Source organism: Diospyros lotus, chromosome 14, assembly GCF_014633365.1.
Source record: "Diospyros lotus cultivar Yz01 chromosome 14, ASM1463336v1, whole genome shotgun sequence".
NCBI lineage: Eukaryota > Viridiplantae > Streptophyta > Magnoliopsida > Ericales > Ebenaceae > Diospyros > Diospyros lotus.
The window spans coordinates 13,499,998-13,517,330 of record NC_068351.1 but is presented as its reverse complement, the minus strand read 5'-3'; the positions used below and the strand labels follow the sequence as shown (position 1 = coordinate 13,517,330).

Genomic DNA, 17,333 nt, shown 5'->3' with positions numbered 1-17,333 from the left:
TTTTATTTTTGTATTTGTGGGGGGACTTCTTTCATTTTCATTTTGGCATTAGAGCTTTAGTAGTTTCCAGAATGAATTAGTATCTTATTTCAGTTTGTTGACCCTGTATACTTTGCTTTGTGTAACCTTTTTTTTTTTTTGTATTGCCAGGAGGAGTATATAAACCTTGAGACTCTTGAAAATCGTTTGCATGGTCTGATCAAGCGTTTACCAATGAGTAATCACAACCAACAATATCCACAGGTTGTTAATTCCTCCTCTTCTATTGGTACAATGATACCAACTCCTGGTATGCAACATGGTGGGAATTCAAGCATGATGGTTACATCTTCCATGGATACTTCCCTGTTAGCTGCCAGCGGGGGTAATAACATTGCGCCTGCAACTGGGAATGCTGGAAGTGTATTGCCAACTACTAGTGGGCCTTCCGTTGCAGTCCACAATAGTTCTTTCAACTCTTCTAATGGTATTTGATACTTTTTTATCGCTTTGAATTCATTAGCTATCAGTTGCTCTTATATCCATTCAAGTAACAAAGTCCACTTCTGCAGGTCCCATATCTAATGGGTATCAACAGTCGCCTTCTAATTTTTCCATAAGTTCCAGTGGAGGTGTACAAAGAATGGCAAGCCAAATGATCCCCACTCCTGGATTTAATAGCAACAGTAATCATTATTCTGTGAAGTTGGAATCTTCTAATACTACTGGTGCCTTTTCAACTGTTGAATCCACTATGGTACCCCAGACTTTGGCCCAAAAGCAACAAGTTGGTGGCCAAAACAGCCGGATACTGCACAGCCTTGGGAGTCACATAGGTGGTGGACTTAGGTCTGGTTTGCAGCAGAAATCTTATGGATTTTCAAATGGGGCTTTAAATGGTGGTTTAAGTACGCGAGGAAATTTACAGTTGATCAATGGTCCTGGAACTTCTGAGGGCTATATGACGGCCACATCATATGGCAGTTCACCCAAATCTTTACAACATTTTGACCAACATCAGCGGACGTTGATACAGGGTACACTCTTACTCTTCGTATGATACATCTTGGGAGGTCTAACATGTTTGCATTTAAAATTATGTTATTTGTCTATAACTGCATTTTTTTGCTCATATTTATTTTATAGGTGATGGATATGGAATGAGCACTTCTGATTCTTCAGGACCTGGGCAATTCTATGGTATAACCACTGCTGGTTCAGCAATGAACAATCAGAATTTGAATCCAACAAACTTGCAGCCTACATCGAGGACCAACTCTCCAATGATAACTACTCAGTCAAATTTACGCAGTACCCAGCAGGCTGCTCATGTAAAGTCTCAATCTATTGATCAATCAGAAAAGATGAACTTTCAAGCTTCTAGCTCTTTGCAAGACAATCTCTTGCAAACTAATCACCAGCAACAGTTTCAGCAGCAGCCTCAGTTCCATCAACAGCAATTTGTTCAACATCAGCGGCAACAAAAGCAGCAAATTCTGCAGCATCAGATATTGTTAAAGCATGAGTCTTTGGGTCATTCTCAGTTAAATTCTGATATAGGCAGTCAACCAAGGCCTGAGCATGGAGTTGAGATTCGTGATGAAGCTCTACACTCACAAGTCTCAGAACAGTTCCAATTTCCTGAGTTGCAGAACCAGTTTCAGCAAAGATCTGCTGAGAATCATTCCACAGGGACTCAGGCACTTTCTGTTCCCTCTGTCTCACAAGGTGTGTGCTCATCACAGGTTCAAACTTCACGACAGATGCAACAGTTGTTGCATCCTAACCAGTTGGTTGTGGACTCCCAAAGTGATTTTGGCTGCCTTTCTGTTGGAGTACAATCAGAGGGGCTGCTACTGGGTCAATGGCATCCTAAGTCACAGGACAGGTCTTCTATGTTGGGGAACTTGTTGCACGAACAGAATATTCAGGATGAATTCCGTCAGAGAATAAGTGGGCAAGATGAAGCACAGCAAAATAATTTATCATCAGAAGGATTTATTTGTGAGACTTCTGTTACTAGAACAGTAGAGCCCCCAAACTCAGGTGGTTCTGCCTGTAGATCTGGTAATCCAAACCGTGAACGGCAGTTCAAGAATCAACAAAGGTGGCTATTGTTTTTGAGGCATGCCCGTCGGTGTATGGCCCCAGAAGGGAAATGCCAGGAAGTTAACTGCATAACTGTCCAAAAACTTTGGAGACATCTTGACCAATGCAATGCATCTCAATGTCCGTATCCTCGTTGCCACCATACAAAGATGCTACTGAATCATCACAAGCATTGCAGGGACCTAGGTTGCCCTGTTTGTGTTCCTGTCAAGAATTATATACAAGCGCAACAGAAGGCTCGTCCCCGCTCAGATTCTAATTCTGCTATGGAAGTTTCTACCAATATATCCAGTAAATCATATGATAATGTAGAGACTACTGCTCAATTGACTTCAAATACGAGTCCTCCAGTTGAAACTTCGGAAGATTCACTGCCTTTGCTGAAGCGCATAAAGATAGAGCCGCCTTCCCAGTCTCTTCCTACTGAGAGTGAAAGTTCTGCTGTTGCAGTTCCTGCCAGTGGTGAGTCTCATCTACACCATGGTGCACAGGGCGAGGAATTCCAACATGTTCACACTAGTATGGATCTGAAAACTGAGCCTGCAGAGGTAAAGACTGACATTCCTGTAGGCTCTGGGCAAGGAAATCCTAATATTACTGACATGAAGAAAGACTATATGGATGATACATATAGCCAAAAGGCAACTGGTGCTCCTGTGATGCCTGATGATACAGCTGGTTCTGCTCAGCAAAAGTTCATTACAGTTGAGAAAGGGTTGGTCTCTGCAAAGCATGAAAATGTGACACCACCTGCTGAAAATCCTACTGGAACAAAGTCTGGGAAGCCAAAAATAAAGGGTGTATCATTGATGGAGCTATTCACTCCTGAGCAAGTGAACGAACACATCAGAAGTCTCAGGCAATGGGTTGGCCAGGTTAGTTAATGCACAATAAATAAAAAGTATAGTGGTTTTTTTTGGTTCTAAAAAGAATGCACCAAAACTTGTGGTGTTCTGAAAATAAGGTCCTATATATGACAACTAGGACTATTAGGATCTCTAGTGCATGAGGTTTCCTATTTTGTGAGGGACAGAGGATTGTCCTTTTTCTAAGCAGCCTTAGCTTGCTTTACAATGAAGTTGTTTCCTCAACTTGAACCCGTGACCTTCCAATAGCAAAATGTCACACACCTAGGGTTTACCTAGGGTTTAGAATTGGAATTTGGAAGGAATCGGGGAAGAGAGAATAGAAAGGAAGGGAAAAATCAGAAGAATGGAGGGAGAAATCAGAGAGAACAGAGGGAAAGGGAGAATTCGAGGAGAAAGAATTCAGAATTCATTCATCAACTGTATTCTCTAACTAATCCAGCCTATTTATAGGCTGTTCTCTCCCTTCAGTTAGCAATAAACTGAAAGGTACAATACTACAACAGCCTACAGTACAACAAAGAAGAATTACATGTATTGAACAATTACATCTATTCCCTTGTGTCATGACAATCCCTGCTCCTTGAGAGGTTTCTTTTCTCCAAGAGACTATGACAACTGAGCCGCTGTTCTTCATCCAATTCCCGCTGGCTCTCCTTCTTCGTTTTCTTCCACTGAGCCTTCCGTGTTCAGTAACTGTCACAAGAAACTATGAAAACTGAGCCACTGGCTCTCCTCCTTCGTTTTCTTCCTCTTAAGTCTTCCATGTTCAGTAATTGTCTTCTACATTGATGGCTGGGAGTGAATGTATCTCCACATTTCTAGCACAATCCTAACTTCCTTCTCTGCTCCATAGTAGATGATTTAACTGAATTAGGGTTAGGATAGCCCTAGAATTCAAATTGTCTTGATTTCCTTCCCACCGTTGGTTGAAGGAAGCCTGAATTTCTGTTAAGATAGTGTACTTTTTGAGAATCACAAGCTCCTGTAGCCTTGCCTTCACAGCAGCCTGCTTAACAGGAGCAGGTTGCATCATTTTTACAATTGGCCTTAGTTCATCCTTAAGGCCACTTATGAAGCTGGAAACAAAATATTGCTCTGTTAAAGCAGGCTGAGAATTCAGCATTAAAGACCTGAATTCTTCAAACCGGATCTGATACTCCATTACAGATCCGTCTTGCTTTAATTTGTTAAATTCTTCAACCATGTCGGTCATTGACTTCTTTCAAAACCAGTCACATAGATCCTCCACGAACTCAGTCCAACTGGCCTCAAATCTCCTCATCTTATTCCAACCTTGATACCACAGGTTAGCCATATCGTTGAGATAGGCTGCTGCAAGGTTATCCTTCTGCCCTTGTGGTATATTATAATACTGAAAAAACCTCTGGCATCTACAAATTCACCTTCTCGGTTTTGATTCTTCAAAAACTGGTATCTCCAACCTTGGCATGGGAGTATAGTGCGAGGTATGAGAAGAACCCTTTACCTAGACTGCTGGCTCCAGAATCAGAAATTCCTCAGCCTCTTGCATTCCTGAAACTCGAGGAAGAATTCCATCACCTGGCAAGTTTGGATCAGAAGTGGATCTCAGTGGAAACTCCAATCCTGAAACTTGAGGAAGAATTCCATCACCAGGCAGGAGTGGATTGGAAGTGGATCTCGGTGGAAAATCCACTGATAAACAAAATTGAGGCAATAATGTTGACAGCATTTTGAACATGCTGTCTATTCTCTGGACAAATTGATCCAATGTTCTGGCAGTTTCTTCTCTGCTTTTCTCCATCTCTTCACACTTTCTCGTATGGCAGAGTTCTCTTCCCTGCTGCGCCTCACCGCCTCCTGAGTCTGCAGCAGTCCCAATTCCATTGCCTCCATCCTTGCTTCTAGCTGCTTCATCCTGGTACCTTTTGCCATTCCTCAAGTCGTCTCAGATCTACAGTGAATTACCGTTGCAGTTTCTTTGGAAATCGCCTGCATTCGGCTTCCGAGGATAGCCTTGCTCTGATTGACTCTGTTGCAGCTAACAGAAGTCGCTGGAATCACATCCAAGAATTGTTGGCTTGGGTCGCCTCCAAATTCAAACCTTGATTAGCTGCTAGGAACTGACAGAATCACTGCTGACAATCAACTGGCTCTGATACCAAATGTCACACACCTAGGGTTTCGAATTGGAATTTGGAAGGAATCGGGGAAGAGAGAATAGAAAGGAAGGGAGAAATCAGAGAAAACAGAGGGAGACAGAGAATTTGAGAAGGAATAATTCTAACAAAGAAGAATTAAATGTATTGAACAATTATCTCTAAACCCCTCGGTCGTGACACAAAGGAGCAACCTTACCCTTGTTATCAAGACTTGTCCTATCTGTATTATACAACAAAACTTAAAAGACTTGTTCAACAACAATGCTACCTTAGATTCAAATATAAAAAAAGAAGGAAAAAAAATTCCATCCTCAAGGTTAAGAGTAGATGTCTTCCATCTTTGTAAAGATCTTTTGTTAATGCAACTAAAGATCTTTCGTTAAGCCATTCACCAGATTAACCACATTAAAGCTAAAGATGCAAAAGAAAATGGTAGTCTCCTACTCTTCCCAACTCAGACCTCTATCCAACTACAAAAGAGATTGCCAACATTCTTGGGGATTAACTACATATGCTCCCACATTTTCTATTTGGTGATGACATCATTATTTTTTCTGGTCCTCAGGAGAAACTGGTTAGTCTCCTCCATATTGTCTTTCTGTGGATCCAAGCATTTTTGAATTTTGAGGCTACAAGTAATTCTAGGCAAGGGTGAGTAATACAAACGCTTGTCAGCTTACTTGGGTTTGTAACATTGGTGCCTTTAAGAGTGAAATATTTAGACCGACCTTTGGATGTCAGATGCCAGTACATCTCTGATCCTCAAGGGTCAATGTAATTGATCTCAAGGCTAAGCTAGTTTTAGATGGGGTTATAGAGAGAGATGAGAGAAATCTTCCATCTTCGGAAGATAATATCTGTCCAAAGGTGGCCGACTTAAAGAAGATAGTACGTGTCCATTGTTGTAAATATTGGACCTGACTGGCCTGTCAGACCAGGTTGATTGACAATGGATTGCCAGACAAGTCTAGCTGGCTGGAAAAAAATGGTTAAACCTGGTTGTGATTTTTTTTTTTCCTGTTTTTGAATTTCCCATTTTTAGATCTAAGTTATAATTCATTTCCCTTTTCCCTTCTTGAGTCAATGCTTTGGTTTGGTTTTCAGAATCTTGATTTTAACTAATCCATACCTCATTGGTTTATAGTCTTAAGATGTGATGAAGAAACTCCCTTTGGGTGTAGCCTTCATGATGATCTTTTAAGTGTAGCTTAGTTGGTTGGGACAGGGTTTGTATGGGTCAAGGGGTCACTTCTTTTGGGTAAAGGTTATTGTTTGTATGGATACTTGAATTGTTGTTTGGACCATAGGAGAAGTTAGGTACTGTCCATAGTAGGATTGTGGAGGATTTTATGAGATTCTAGAGTTACTTCTTTCTTGTGTTGAGTTCTGGTTGGAATTTGGTTCTAGAATGAAATTATGGAAAGTGATGTGTTGTAATACTCATTCACTTATTAAGATTTTCCCCGCCATTTTTCTGCTGGCTAGGGTAAGGTGTGGCGGTGAGATTATCTCAGCAATTCCTCTGTTAAAATTGCGGTTCTTTCAGTGCATACTTATTTTACAAAATTGTGAAATTGAATATTTTGGCAATTTTTTCCCTGAATTCTGGATAATGACTTGGTGATTGATAGGAAGACAGATGGCCTTATCCATCTTGGAGAGGGAAAATTTTCAATCTGTTTGTTCTATTGGACCTTTTTTGTGAAAGGAGAATTGACATCCCCTAGAAAGCTTTCTAGAGATTAAGGGCACTTCCTAGGTTGCCTTTTTGTTTGGACTGCTTGGCAGGTTCCATTTTGGTAATAGACAACCTGAGTGGAGTGATCCCAAATGGTTACTAAAATGTGTAATATCTGTAAGCTAGTTGCGGAATTAGTCAAGCTTCTTCTATATTGTATTGTTGCTAGCTGTGTTAGAGCCTTCCTCTGTTCTTTTGGTGTAAAGAGGGTCATGTCAGCCTACTTTTGCATCTATTTTTTTCTTGGAGGGACACTGTAGAATCTGAAGGATTTAAGTTGGGCAGCTATAAAACTAAATATATGGAGTATTTGTTTAATAAAAATACAAGTGTGGATGATGTGATAGCAAAACTTAAAGATCATGCCATTTCGAAAAAAATATCTTAGATCAATTTTGTCCAAAAATATGGGAAGATTATTTGTGGTGTTACTAATAGAATTAAGACAAGATGGTTGGAAGGAGAAATGCGCCAAGCATTTCATGTTTTAGTAAAATCCTATTAAGGCTAAAAGAAATTTTTTATTTGATGCCTATAAGACCATCTTTGTTTTATGGCGTGGAATATTGGGCAGTAGATCACCAACATGTGCAAAATATGAGAATAACAGAGATGATGATGTTGTAATGGATGTATGGTCACACAAAAATGGATAGAGTTAAAAATGAGGTTACACATCATAAGGTTGGACTAGTGAACTTATGTGTGCGATATGATTATGATGGTTTGGTTATATGAGAAGAAGACCGATGGATGTTCTTGTGAGGAAAGAGAATGGAATGGAAAGAGGTTTTAACTTAACAAGTAGAGGAAGATCAATAAAAAGTTAGAAACTCTTAGGCATGATATACATTGTAATGGACTTAAAGCGTATACTACTATAGATAGAGATGATTGGCAAGCTAAAATCCATGTAGCCTACTCCAACTACTAAGATTAAGACTTGATGCGTTATTCCTTCTTTTGATTATGAGTTTGGGTCTGGCTTTGGCTTGGAACAACGCTTTGTTGTATTATGTGGCATATATTGCTAGAGGACTAGAGGTGCTTTTGATGAGATAGATAGAGGGTTCAATTGATAGTGTTAGGGGAAGAATTATCATGTCCTTTGTCTGCCTTCTCTCATGATTAATTTGTACAGGATGTAGATATTCACTTGTATGTAGATTGTTAAATTTGCTTCTTTTATATGTTATAGTTGAGCCTTTATGTAAATGAAAAATGAAATCTGGATCTTTAGAATATGCAAGGAAAAAGAAGGAAACCATAACCAATCAAAAGTAGGAGCAAAGTTTGGTTGAATTGTCTTGAGTTTAGAAGTAAAGGTTTGGGAATACTTGTAATAAAGATTCATTTGACTGCTGCTTACATTTCCTTTCAATACAGCCTGATTGGAAATAGATTCAGCAATGTCTTAGTGAACTAGATTTAATCAAAATGTGATTTAATCAAAATGTGGTCGACTATCTATCAGGGTCTCATGGTTGATAAAAATTTTCTGGATTTTGTCAATAACCGCCTTCTTCTTCTTTTTTTTTTTTTCCATGCTGAATCAGTGTTTTCAAAAGTTCTAAGCGCACTTAAGTGCAAAAGACCTATGGGGCTTAAGTGAAGTGAAGCACACACAAATGGAATAAAGAGTACAAACTTTTATACACAAAAAAATATAAACTATTAAAAGACAATCATTGAAAAAAATCTAAATAAGAATGGGGTTGCAAATTTTACAAATGATGAGATACCATTTTTTATTTATATTTTTGTATGTGTTCACAAGTTCATACAATCTTAAAAAATGCGCAAGGAAAAAGAATCATCCCTAATTTACGGATATCCCCAATCAATCAAACCCCCAATTTACAACAATCCCCAAACAATCAATCCCTAATTTACAATCAATCAACAATCTATAATTTACAGCAATCTGGAATCAATCATTAATCCATAATTTGCAGCAATCAAGAATATATTAGCAATCTCTAATTTACACCTAGTTACATATTTCCATCAATATAATTTGCTTGACAAAACAGTCAGGCCTTCTTGTTCTTTTTTTTTTTTTTTCTAAGGTTTAAATGTATACATGATTTTATCAGATCTTAAACAGTTTTTTTGGGTAAGGTTTCCGTTCAAGCAACCACATCATTGCAAAAATTTAAACAAATCCAACCATTGATATTGTCATATAAAAAAAAAGCATACTTTTGAAGAGTGCTTTTTTGCACTTCAAAGCTCAAGTAAAAGTGCAAGTTAAGCATGCTTGTGCTCTGCTAAAGTCGTTGAGGGTCACACACAAAAAGCCTAAGCACGCTCTGCTTTGCACTTAAAGCACACTTTTTTAACACACTGCTGAATGTGTGATTCTGTTCTTTCTTTCATTTTTTTTATGCTTTCCATCTTCTTGATCATGAGATTCTCTTTCTCCTACACCTGTGCTTTTATCTTGGCAGAGTAAAGCAAAGGCAGAAAAAAACCAAGCAATGGAGCATTCAATGAGTGAGAACTCATGCCAGCTGTGTGCTGTCGAGAAGCTGACTTTTGAGCCACCACCTATATATTGTTCGCCATGTGGTGCTCGTATTAAAAGAAATGCAATGTATTATACCATGGGAGCTGGAGAGACGAGGCACTTCTTCTGTATTCCGTGCTATAATGATTCTCGTGGAGATACTATTGTGTTTGATGGAACTGCTATTCCAAAGGCAAAACTGGAGAAGAAGAGAAACGATGAGGAGACGGAAGAATGGGTATGATGTATTCTTTTCTTGTTTTTTTTTTATCTTGTTTACTTCTTGTTATAAGATAATTAATGCATCTAGCTTTTGTCCATTGGTGCTTTATACAGTGGGTTCAATGTGACAAGTGTGAGGCTTGGCAACATCAAATATGTGCACTGTTTAATGGTCGAAGAAATGATGGTGGACAAGCTGAATACACTTGTCCAAACTGCTATATAGCTGAAATCGAAAGAGGAGAGCGTACACCCTTGCCTCAGAGTGCTGTTCTTGGTGCAAAAGATCTGCCTAGAACAATCCTCAGTGACCACATAGAGCAGCGGTTATTCAAGCGGTTGAAGCAGGAAAGACTAGACAGGGCAAAGGCTCAGGGGAAAAGTTATGATGAGGTGATTTGTCTGGCTTGCCATGTTATGTTAGGCGATTGCTAATAGTTTCTAGTGAACTAAATTTACTGGAATGAATCTTCTTTGATGCAGGATGTGCTTTGTGCTGAAATACTTTACTTTCAACTTCACAAGAGGCACTTAAAATTTTAATTAAATTCTTAGGGATGAGTTCCAGACAGTTGCACATTCATTCACTTATTTCCCAATCCAGCCCCTTAAAATTAAAAGCCATTTGAGAATAAAAAATGAGATTTAAACCAAGTCTTTTTATTTGGACATGTAGCTGGATGCCTCCAATGATGCTTTAAACCCTCCATTTCAGCTGCTTCATTTCCTTTCGGTGAAACATTGGATGTCATTTTCTATGAATTGGTTTTTAAACCCTGCACCTTGGCGCTTTGTTTGTCTCTTTGTGGGTGTTTGTGTGTATGTATTGTATAACTAGCTTATGGATTCTCAAAATAAATACATATGCATATGTGCATGCATGATACTAGCTGGATGGAGATTTTACCATCTTCTATGTACAAATATAAACCTAGGTTGGTTCATCCCCTCTGACTTGCCCCTTTGGCTTCATTCTTCATTAGGAGATTATTCTTGGTGATAATATTACTGCATACTATTTGTTTCCTTGTGGCAATATCTTTGATTGCCGGTTCCCTGTGGGCTGGATTTCTGTGCATTATATTTTGGTGGACCAATTATTTTATTTCACCTTCTTAGCAATGCATCTCAGACTGCCAACCAATTCAACGGTTTGAACTTGTTTGTGCCATTGTAATTACCAGGTTCCAGGAGCAGAATCACTTGTAATTAGAGTAGTGTCATCAGTAGACAAAAAATTGGAAGTGAAGCAGCGATTTCTTGAGATTTTTCAAGAAGAGAATTATCCAACAGAATTCTCATACAAGTCAAAGGTACACTGGATATACAGTATTTTCCTGAGCTCCTTGTGTTATCTTTTTATATCTCATATGTCCTTCTGTGGTCTTTTTTCTTTTCTTTTTCCTGAATTTCCTTTTGTGAACATTGAATAAGCAACTTACCATGCCTTTATCTGGCTATGTGGGGTTGTTTACATGAATTATAGCTTTTTGTCCATTTCTACCATTGACCTTATCTTCTGTACAGCCCATATAACTAATATCAAACTTACGTGTCTCGAACCAAGTTTTTCTTGGTTTTCATTTACCTCTTTTGTTTAATATTTGGTTCATTCCATTCACTCTCCTCACAAGAGCCTCTATTGGTCTTTGTCTCACATTCTTAATTGTGTCTCACACCTCTTTTGTCAATAAGAACCACTATGATCTTATTATGAATGCCCTCATTTCTATTTGTTATCTTTTATTGTTTGACCACACATCCATCTTAGCATCCTCATCTTAGTTCCAGTCATATTTTGTATATGTTGGTGCTTTACTTCCAAATATTATGTGTCATACAACAAAGCTGGTGATAGGGATACATTTCCTATTTTGATTAATTTTATTTTAGAAATTAGCTATAGATTAGTTTATCTTGTTACTTTGTTTTGTTTCCATCTTTCTTTCCTATTTTGATTTTAGAAATTAGAATTTATCTTGTTATTTTGTTTTGTTTCCATTTTTCTTAGATAATTATAGTTATGATAGGATTTGGATTCATAGTTATGATATGACTTGGCTCATAATTCTACTATAGTTAGGATTAGATTTGGCCTGTACATAAGGTACATGCTGTATTCTTTTCTTCATTACTTGAATATTGAATACAGTGATTTGTTTTCCCCCTCTTGATTATATTCTTTTCCCTTTTTCTCAAGCTTCTTTCTTAAGCTACTACTTTCATTTCCTACTTTCATCTCTGTGCTGTCCCACATCAGCTGGTCTTATAGCTGTCTTAAAAAATTTTCCTTTTAGCTTAAATGGAATCTTTCTATCACATAAAATCCTAGGTGCACTTTTCCACTTTAACCATCCTGCCTTGATTCTATGGGGTATTAAATGACGTAATAAATTTCTTCTTCCAGGTAGTATTGTTATTTCAGAAAATTGAAGGAGTGGAAGTATGCCTGTTTGGCATGTATGTTCAAGAATTTGGATCAGAGTGTCTACAGCCAAATCACCGACGTGTTTATCTCTCATATCTGGATTCTGTCAAGTATTTCAGGCCTGAGATTAAAGCTGTGACTGGAGAGGCACTCCGTACATTTGTTTATCATGAAATTCTGGCATGTTTTTTAATTAATTCTCTTATTTCTGATTCATGGAGTTTGTAATTCTAGTTGTTCTTTTGCTGTCATCTTTCATCGTCATTATTATTGTCAACTTTCTTGATTACAAATTGGATTCTCTTTTCAGATTGGATATCTAGAATATTGCAAGATACGTGGTTTCACAAGTTGCTACATATGGGCTTGCCCACCATTAAAGGGTGAAGACTATATTTTATATTGCCATCCAGAGATTCAAAAAACACCAAAATCTGATAAACTTAGGGAATGGTGAGCCATGTAACTAACAGATATGGTGATTATTTAATGTTATGAAGCTACCGTTATATCTTTTATGATTGAATTTTTTATTATTTCAGGTATTTATCTATGTTAAGAAAGGCTTCAAAAGAGAACATAGTGGTCGACCTCACTAATTTATATGACCATTTCTTTGTGACCACGGGCGAATGCAAGGCTAAGGTCACTGCTGCACGTTTACCTTATTTTGATGGAGACTACTGGCCTGGTGCTGCAGAAGATATGATCTATCAGCTTCAGCAAGAAGAAGATGGTAGAAAACAACATAAAAAAGGGACAACCAAAAAGACCATAACAAAAAGGGCTTTAAAAGCGTCTGGTCAATCTGATCTTTCCAGCAATGCATCAAAGGATCTACTACTGATGCACAAAGTAATGCTAATTCTTTAAGTTCTATTCACCTTCCTCCTGTTACATGTTTTTCAGTTTATGTTTTGATTAACCGGATAGGATAAGATGGGATAGAATCTCGTGGAAATTACTTCCAGGAGATTATATATATAGAAGTTATTATATATTATGTTGACTTCTTCTTTGATATTTGGTGTGTGTGGAATCTAGGTGGTGGATAACTGCTACTTGTGTTTGTTTGGCTTAAACTAAAATGGTGATATTGCCAGTGACATTATATTATGATATCATTTATAGATGTTAGTATAGCATTTTACAATTACTTATGCATAGTTTTATTGTAGTTATATAAAACTATATTATAATCTTATATTAATATGATAGCATTTTTTTGTGATTTTTGATGCATTATGGAAATATAATTATGCTATGCATTCTCACTAATATTTCATTTATATTGGCATGTATACATGCTGATCATAGATACTTGTATAATTAATATTATCGTTTTTAGCATATAATTATAATATTATCTTTTTTATATGTTATGATTTTAAAATAAATACTATAATTTTATCATAACTACACAATATTTAGCAAGTTATTGGTGTTAAATGTAATTGAAGTATCAGAATATTATTTTGATATTTATGTAATGTTGTGGAGTTAGCTCCTTTGCAAAGCAAGGGTAAGTCTACATGCAAAAGATGACCCTCACAAAATGGGAAGCCTCATGGTGATGACCTTTATGTAAATTTTAAGTATCTTATGTTTAATAAAAATCATGTTATACATACACATATTTGTGCATGTAATAGCATTTTTGGTTCTTAAGTGGTGCAATTAAGATAGTTGTGTTTCCATGTTGTATGGGTTAGTTTCACAATACCATGTGACGAAACATAACCATATCATTATCTTCATTCATTGCTATCTCATGAAACTTTTCTATGTGAAGATGATATTGGAACTTTATCTCATTATTCCCTTGCTAGAGGGCATCTGGCATAAAATGTTGCCACATTGTTCTTTTGTGTGGATTTGTATTGTCAATGTGACTTTTAGAAGTCAATTGATATTATGAATGCCATGCCAACAACCCTATCTTGGTTAGGAAAAGGTGTAGTTGATGAGGATAATGAAGTGATGCAATCATGAGAGTATTATAGTAAATCTCTCTTATCCAAAAGGCATTTATGTTGGGAGATAGCATCCCCAACATACTATATAAGTTAATGTTGTATATGTTAGGTCATTTCTTAAAGTCTATCAAACACTGTAAAAAAATCAACGCCAACTTATCTCGTGCAGCAAACATGGCCTTAAATGTATATTCATGCAGTTACATCGAGTTAAAACTTATTTATTTGTTATTTTGTTGTGGTTTGTCTAAATTTAATTTTCTGTTCATATCTGTGCATCTTACATGATCAACCTCGTGCAGGTGTTCTAATCCATACCACAAAAGTTCTTACATTTTCTGTTTTTTAATCTCTCTCTCTCTCTCTCTAATTGGGTCATCCATGTAACCTAGTTAAGAGTTGAGTATCAACCCTGGATTGGTTGGTCATAACCAATGAGCGTGCTGAGTTATTTTATACTTTCTGGTTATAATTGAATTTTTAAAGCTTTTGAGGTATTACTGTTTTGCTCTTACCATGCTATCTCTTTTTCCAGCTCGGTGAAACAATTTGCCCGATGAAGGAAGATTTTATCATGGTCCACTTGCAGCCTGCATGTTCTCATTGCTGTATTCTAATGGTATCTGGACATCAATGGGTTTGCAAGCAGTGCAGAAATTTTCAGCTTTGTGACAAGTAAGGGTTCCACAATCATAGCTCTTTTGTTTCTAGGCATACTTTGCTCTGCTGCTGAAAGTGGACAATTATCTATGCAATTCTGTTTGATACTACTTTATTATGGATTCACTCTTGCATCAACCTGTTACATTCAGTTGTCATCACTCTATCAAAACTGGAACTGAGTAGGAAAAGGGATCAACAAATGGATATTAGTCAAGATATATAGACAATTTGTTAATAAATGTGATGAGATTCCAAAAAGTTGTGTTGAACTTTTGAAGGTTTATGCAAACCTGCCTAGGTTGTCAGCTGGACACAATGAGTCTTCTTCTTCTCTGTCTTCTTTCACATGTTAGCCTCTTATGTTACCATTGGTAGTCACCACCTTGTCAAAACTGGAAATGAGTAGGAAAGCGGATCAGAAACAGTGTCTAAAAAAGTGCACTTTAAGTGCAAAGCATGAAGTGCAGCATGCTTTGTGTGAAGCTCAACAACTTTAGCTGAGCACGGTTAAAGTGCTCTGAAGTGTGGTTTTACCTGAGCTCTGAAGCACAATAAAGCATGCTTCAGAAATACACTTGGGCATTTATTTTTTAGCAAACGATATGAATGGTTGGATTTGTTTAAATTTTTGCAACATTGTCTCTGCTTGTATGTAATCCTTAACCAAAAAAGCTACTATCAGATCTTAGAAAAACCTAAATAAAATCATATATACATTTGTTTAAAAAGAAAGAACATGCAGCTGGATTTACCAATCAAAAAATATTGATGGAAACATGTTAGGTGTAAATAGGGGTTGCTAATTGATTCCAGATTGCTGTAAATTAGGGATTGACAATTGATTCCTTATTGATTGGTTGGGGATTGTTGTAAATTGGGGTTGATTAATTAGGGGTTGTTGTAAATTAGAATTTTTTTTTTCCTAACTCTTCTATCCGATCCCTTGTACAAATCGTGTTACTGAAATAGAATGGGTTTCTTTCCAAACTTTTACAAAAAACAAAAGAAGACTCAACAAAATAAACAAATAAAAAATTAAAAAAGAAGTCTTAGCATATTTAGATCCTTTCAATTGAGAGTTTAGACTAGCTTGTCTTCCAAGTTCCATTAGGACCAGTATTTGACCAGATTGTATCCTTTTTATGTCCCCTATGTGTTTTTGTTATGGTTACATAAACTTGTAAACTAGTATGAAAATATAAATGAAAAATAGCATCTCATCTTTTGTTAATTTTTTGAGCCGCTCTCATTCTCATTTAGTTTATTTTTAATGATTTCCGTTTTAATAGCTTATATTTTTTATGCTTATAAAAGGTTATACTCTTTAATTTATTTATATGCCCCTCAAAAGTTTACTCTTTATTTATTTATATGCACTCCACTTTGCTTAAGTGGGCACTTGGCTTTGTGCTTAAGATCCTTAGGCCTTTTGCACTTAAGTGCACTTAGCGCTTTTCAAAACACTGATTAGAAAATGGATTTAGGTCAAGTACAGAGACAATTTGTTAATGGACCTGACTAGATTCCAAATTCAGTTTGATTCAGTTCCAGACCTTAATTTCTCCTCCTAAGAGGCCATCTTATTGACCTTAAAAAATCCAAACGACAAATAGTCAAAATGACCCCTCCCATTGGGGAAACAAATTAAGCTCCAATGTGCCATCATCAAAACCTCCAGAAACATAAATTAGGTAAAGCATTATTTTAAAAATATACTCCCTAGTAAAAATCCTTGCCTTCATTAAGAATGTTGAATCATTCTTCATATATGTGCATAAGAAAGCCTGATCAATCATAACTGCTTCCAATTCCATTTGGAAATCCTTAAAGCCTTTAACCTTATAAAATTCTATGCTTAGAAACTTTCCATGACCAATATTGTTTGAACAATTCCTATTAGGCAGCCTTTATTCCCACTTCCAAATAATACCTACATCAATATCATTTGTGGAATTTAATAGGTGGCTTAATTTTCAACAGGAAAAGAAAACAAGTTTGAATCCCAACCTATTAGAAGAAAAAAATATTTGACAAATGGTCATCATTTAACTTGGTCCAACTAATTAGTTGAATATGGTTTTGTAACACTGATTGTATTTGATTAATGGGGGAATGATTTACTAGTCTAATATGCAATAGGCATAAATACCTATAGGTGGAATGATTTACTGTTGACTTGCACAGAATGTTGGGTGGTTATGTACTGTGTGAACTACTAGTGTAAATGAGTTAAACAGTTAAACAATATTAGGGTGGATGTGTGGCCATGCAATTAAAAACAAAATTAGAAATGACATTATACATAGAAGTGGCACCTGTTGAACATAAGATGCATGAAGTGTGTTTTAAGATGGCTTGGACGTGTGGAAAATATTAGTAAATGTGCTTGTAAAAGAGTAATGGAAATGGGAGGAGTATTAATATTTTTCTGCAAATTATATTGGTATGTGCGTGATGCAATATGCGAATATAACTATTTTATTCTGTTGTTAACTATGATATAATATGCATAAACTATAATTTTTCAAAATTTTAAGCCTTTTGTTTGTGGTTCCAACTTCCAAAAACTGTTTTTGAGTTATAAATTTGATAAGATCAAGCATTTGATGAATTGGCTGATGAAATTGTTTCTTGAACATTGATCTCAAAGTACCCGAATTTTGGAAAAGAATAAAAAAATGTTCTCTGGTTAATTTATA

The 17,333-nt window shown here is 36.5% G+C and overlaps 1 protein-coding gene across 2 annotated transcripts in view; it reads left to right on the top strand.

The window, feature by feature from the left end:
• Positions 1-17,333, top strand: part of LOC127791224 (histone acetyltransferase HAC1-like) — a 44,084-nt gene that overhangs the window by 19,953 nt on the left and 6,798 nt on the right. For both annotated transcript variants that reach the window (XM_052321078.1, XM_052321079.1), the window contains 10 exons: positions 151-466; positions 552-1,016; positions 1,126-2,963; positions 9,287-9,583; positions 9,682-9,960; positions 10,752-10,880; positions 11,975-12,175; positions 12,306-12,448; positions 12,538-12,850; positions 14,507-14,646. In XM_052321078.1, coding sequence (XP_052177038.1) covers positions 151-466; positions 552-1,016; positions 1,126-2,963; positions 9,287-9,583; positions 9,682-9,960; positions 10,752-10,880; positions 11,975-12,175; positions 12,306-12,448; positions 12,538-12,850; positions 14,507-14,646 — 4,121 coding nt within the window. The remainder of the gene's footprint in view (positions 1-150; positions 467-551; positions 1,017-1,125; positions 2,964-9,286; positions 9,584-9,681; positions 9,961-10,751; positions 10,881-11,974; positions 12,176-12,305; positions 12,449-12,537; positions 12,851-14,506; positions 14,647-17,333) is intronic.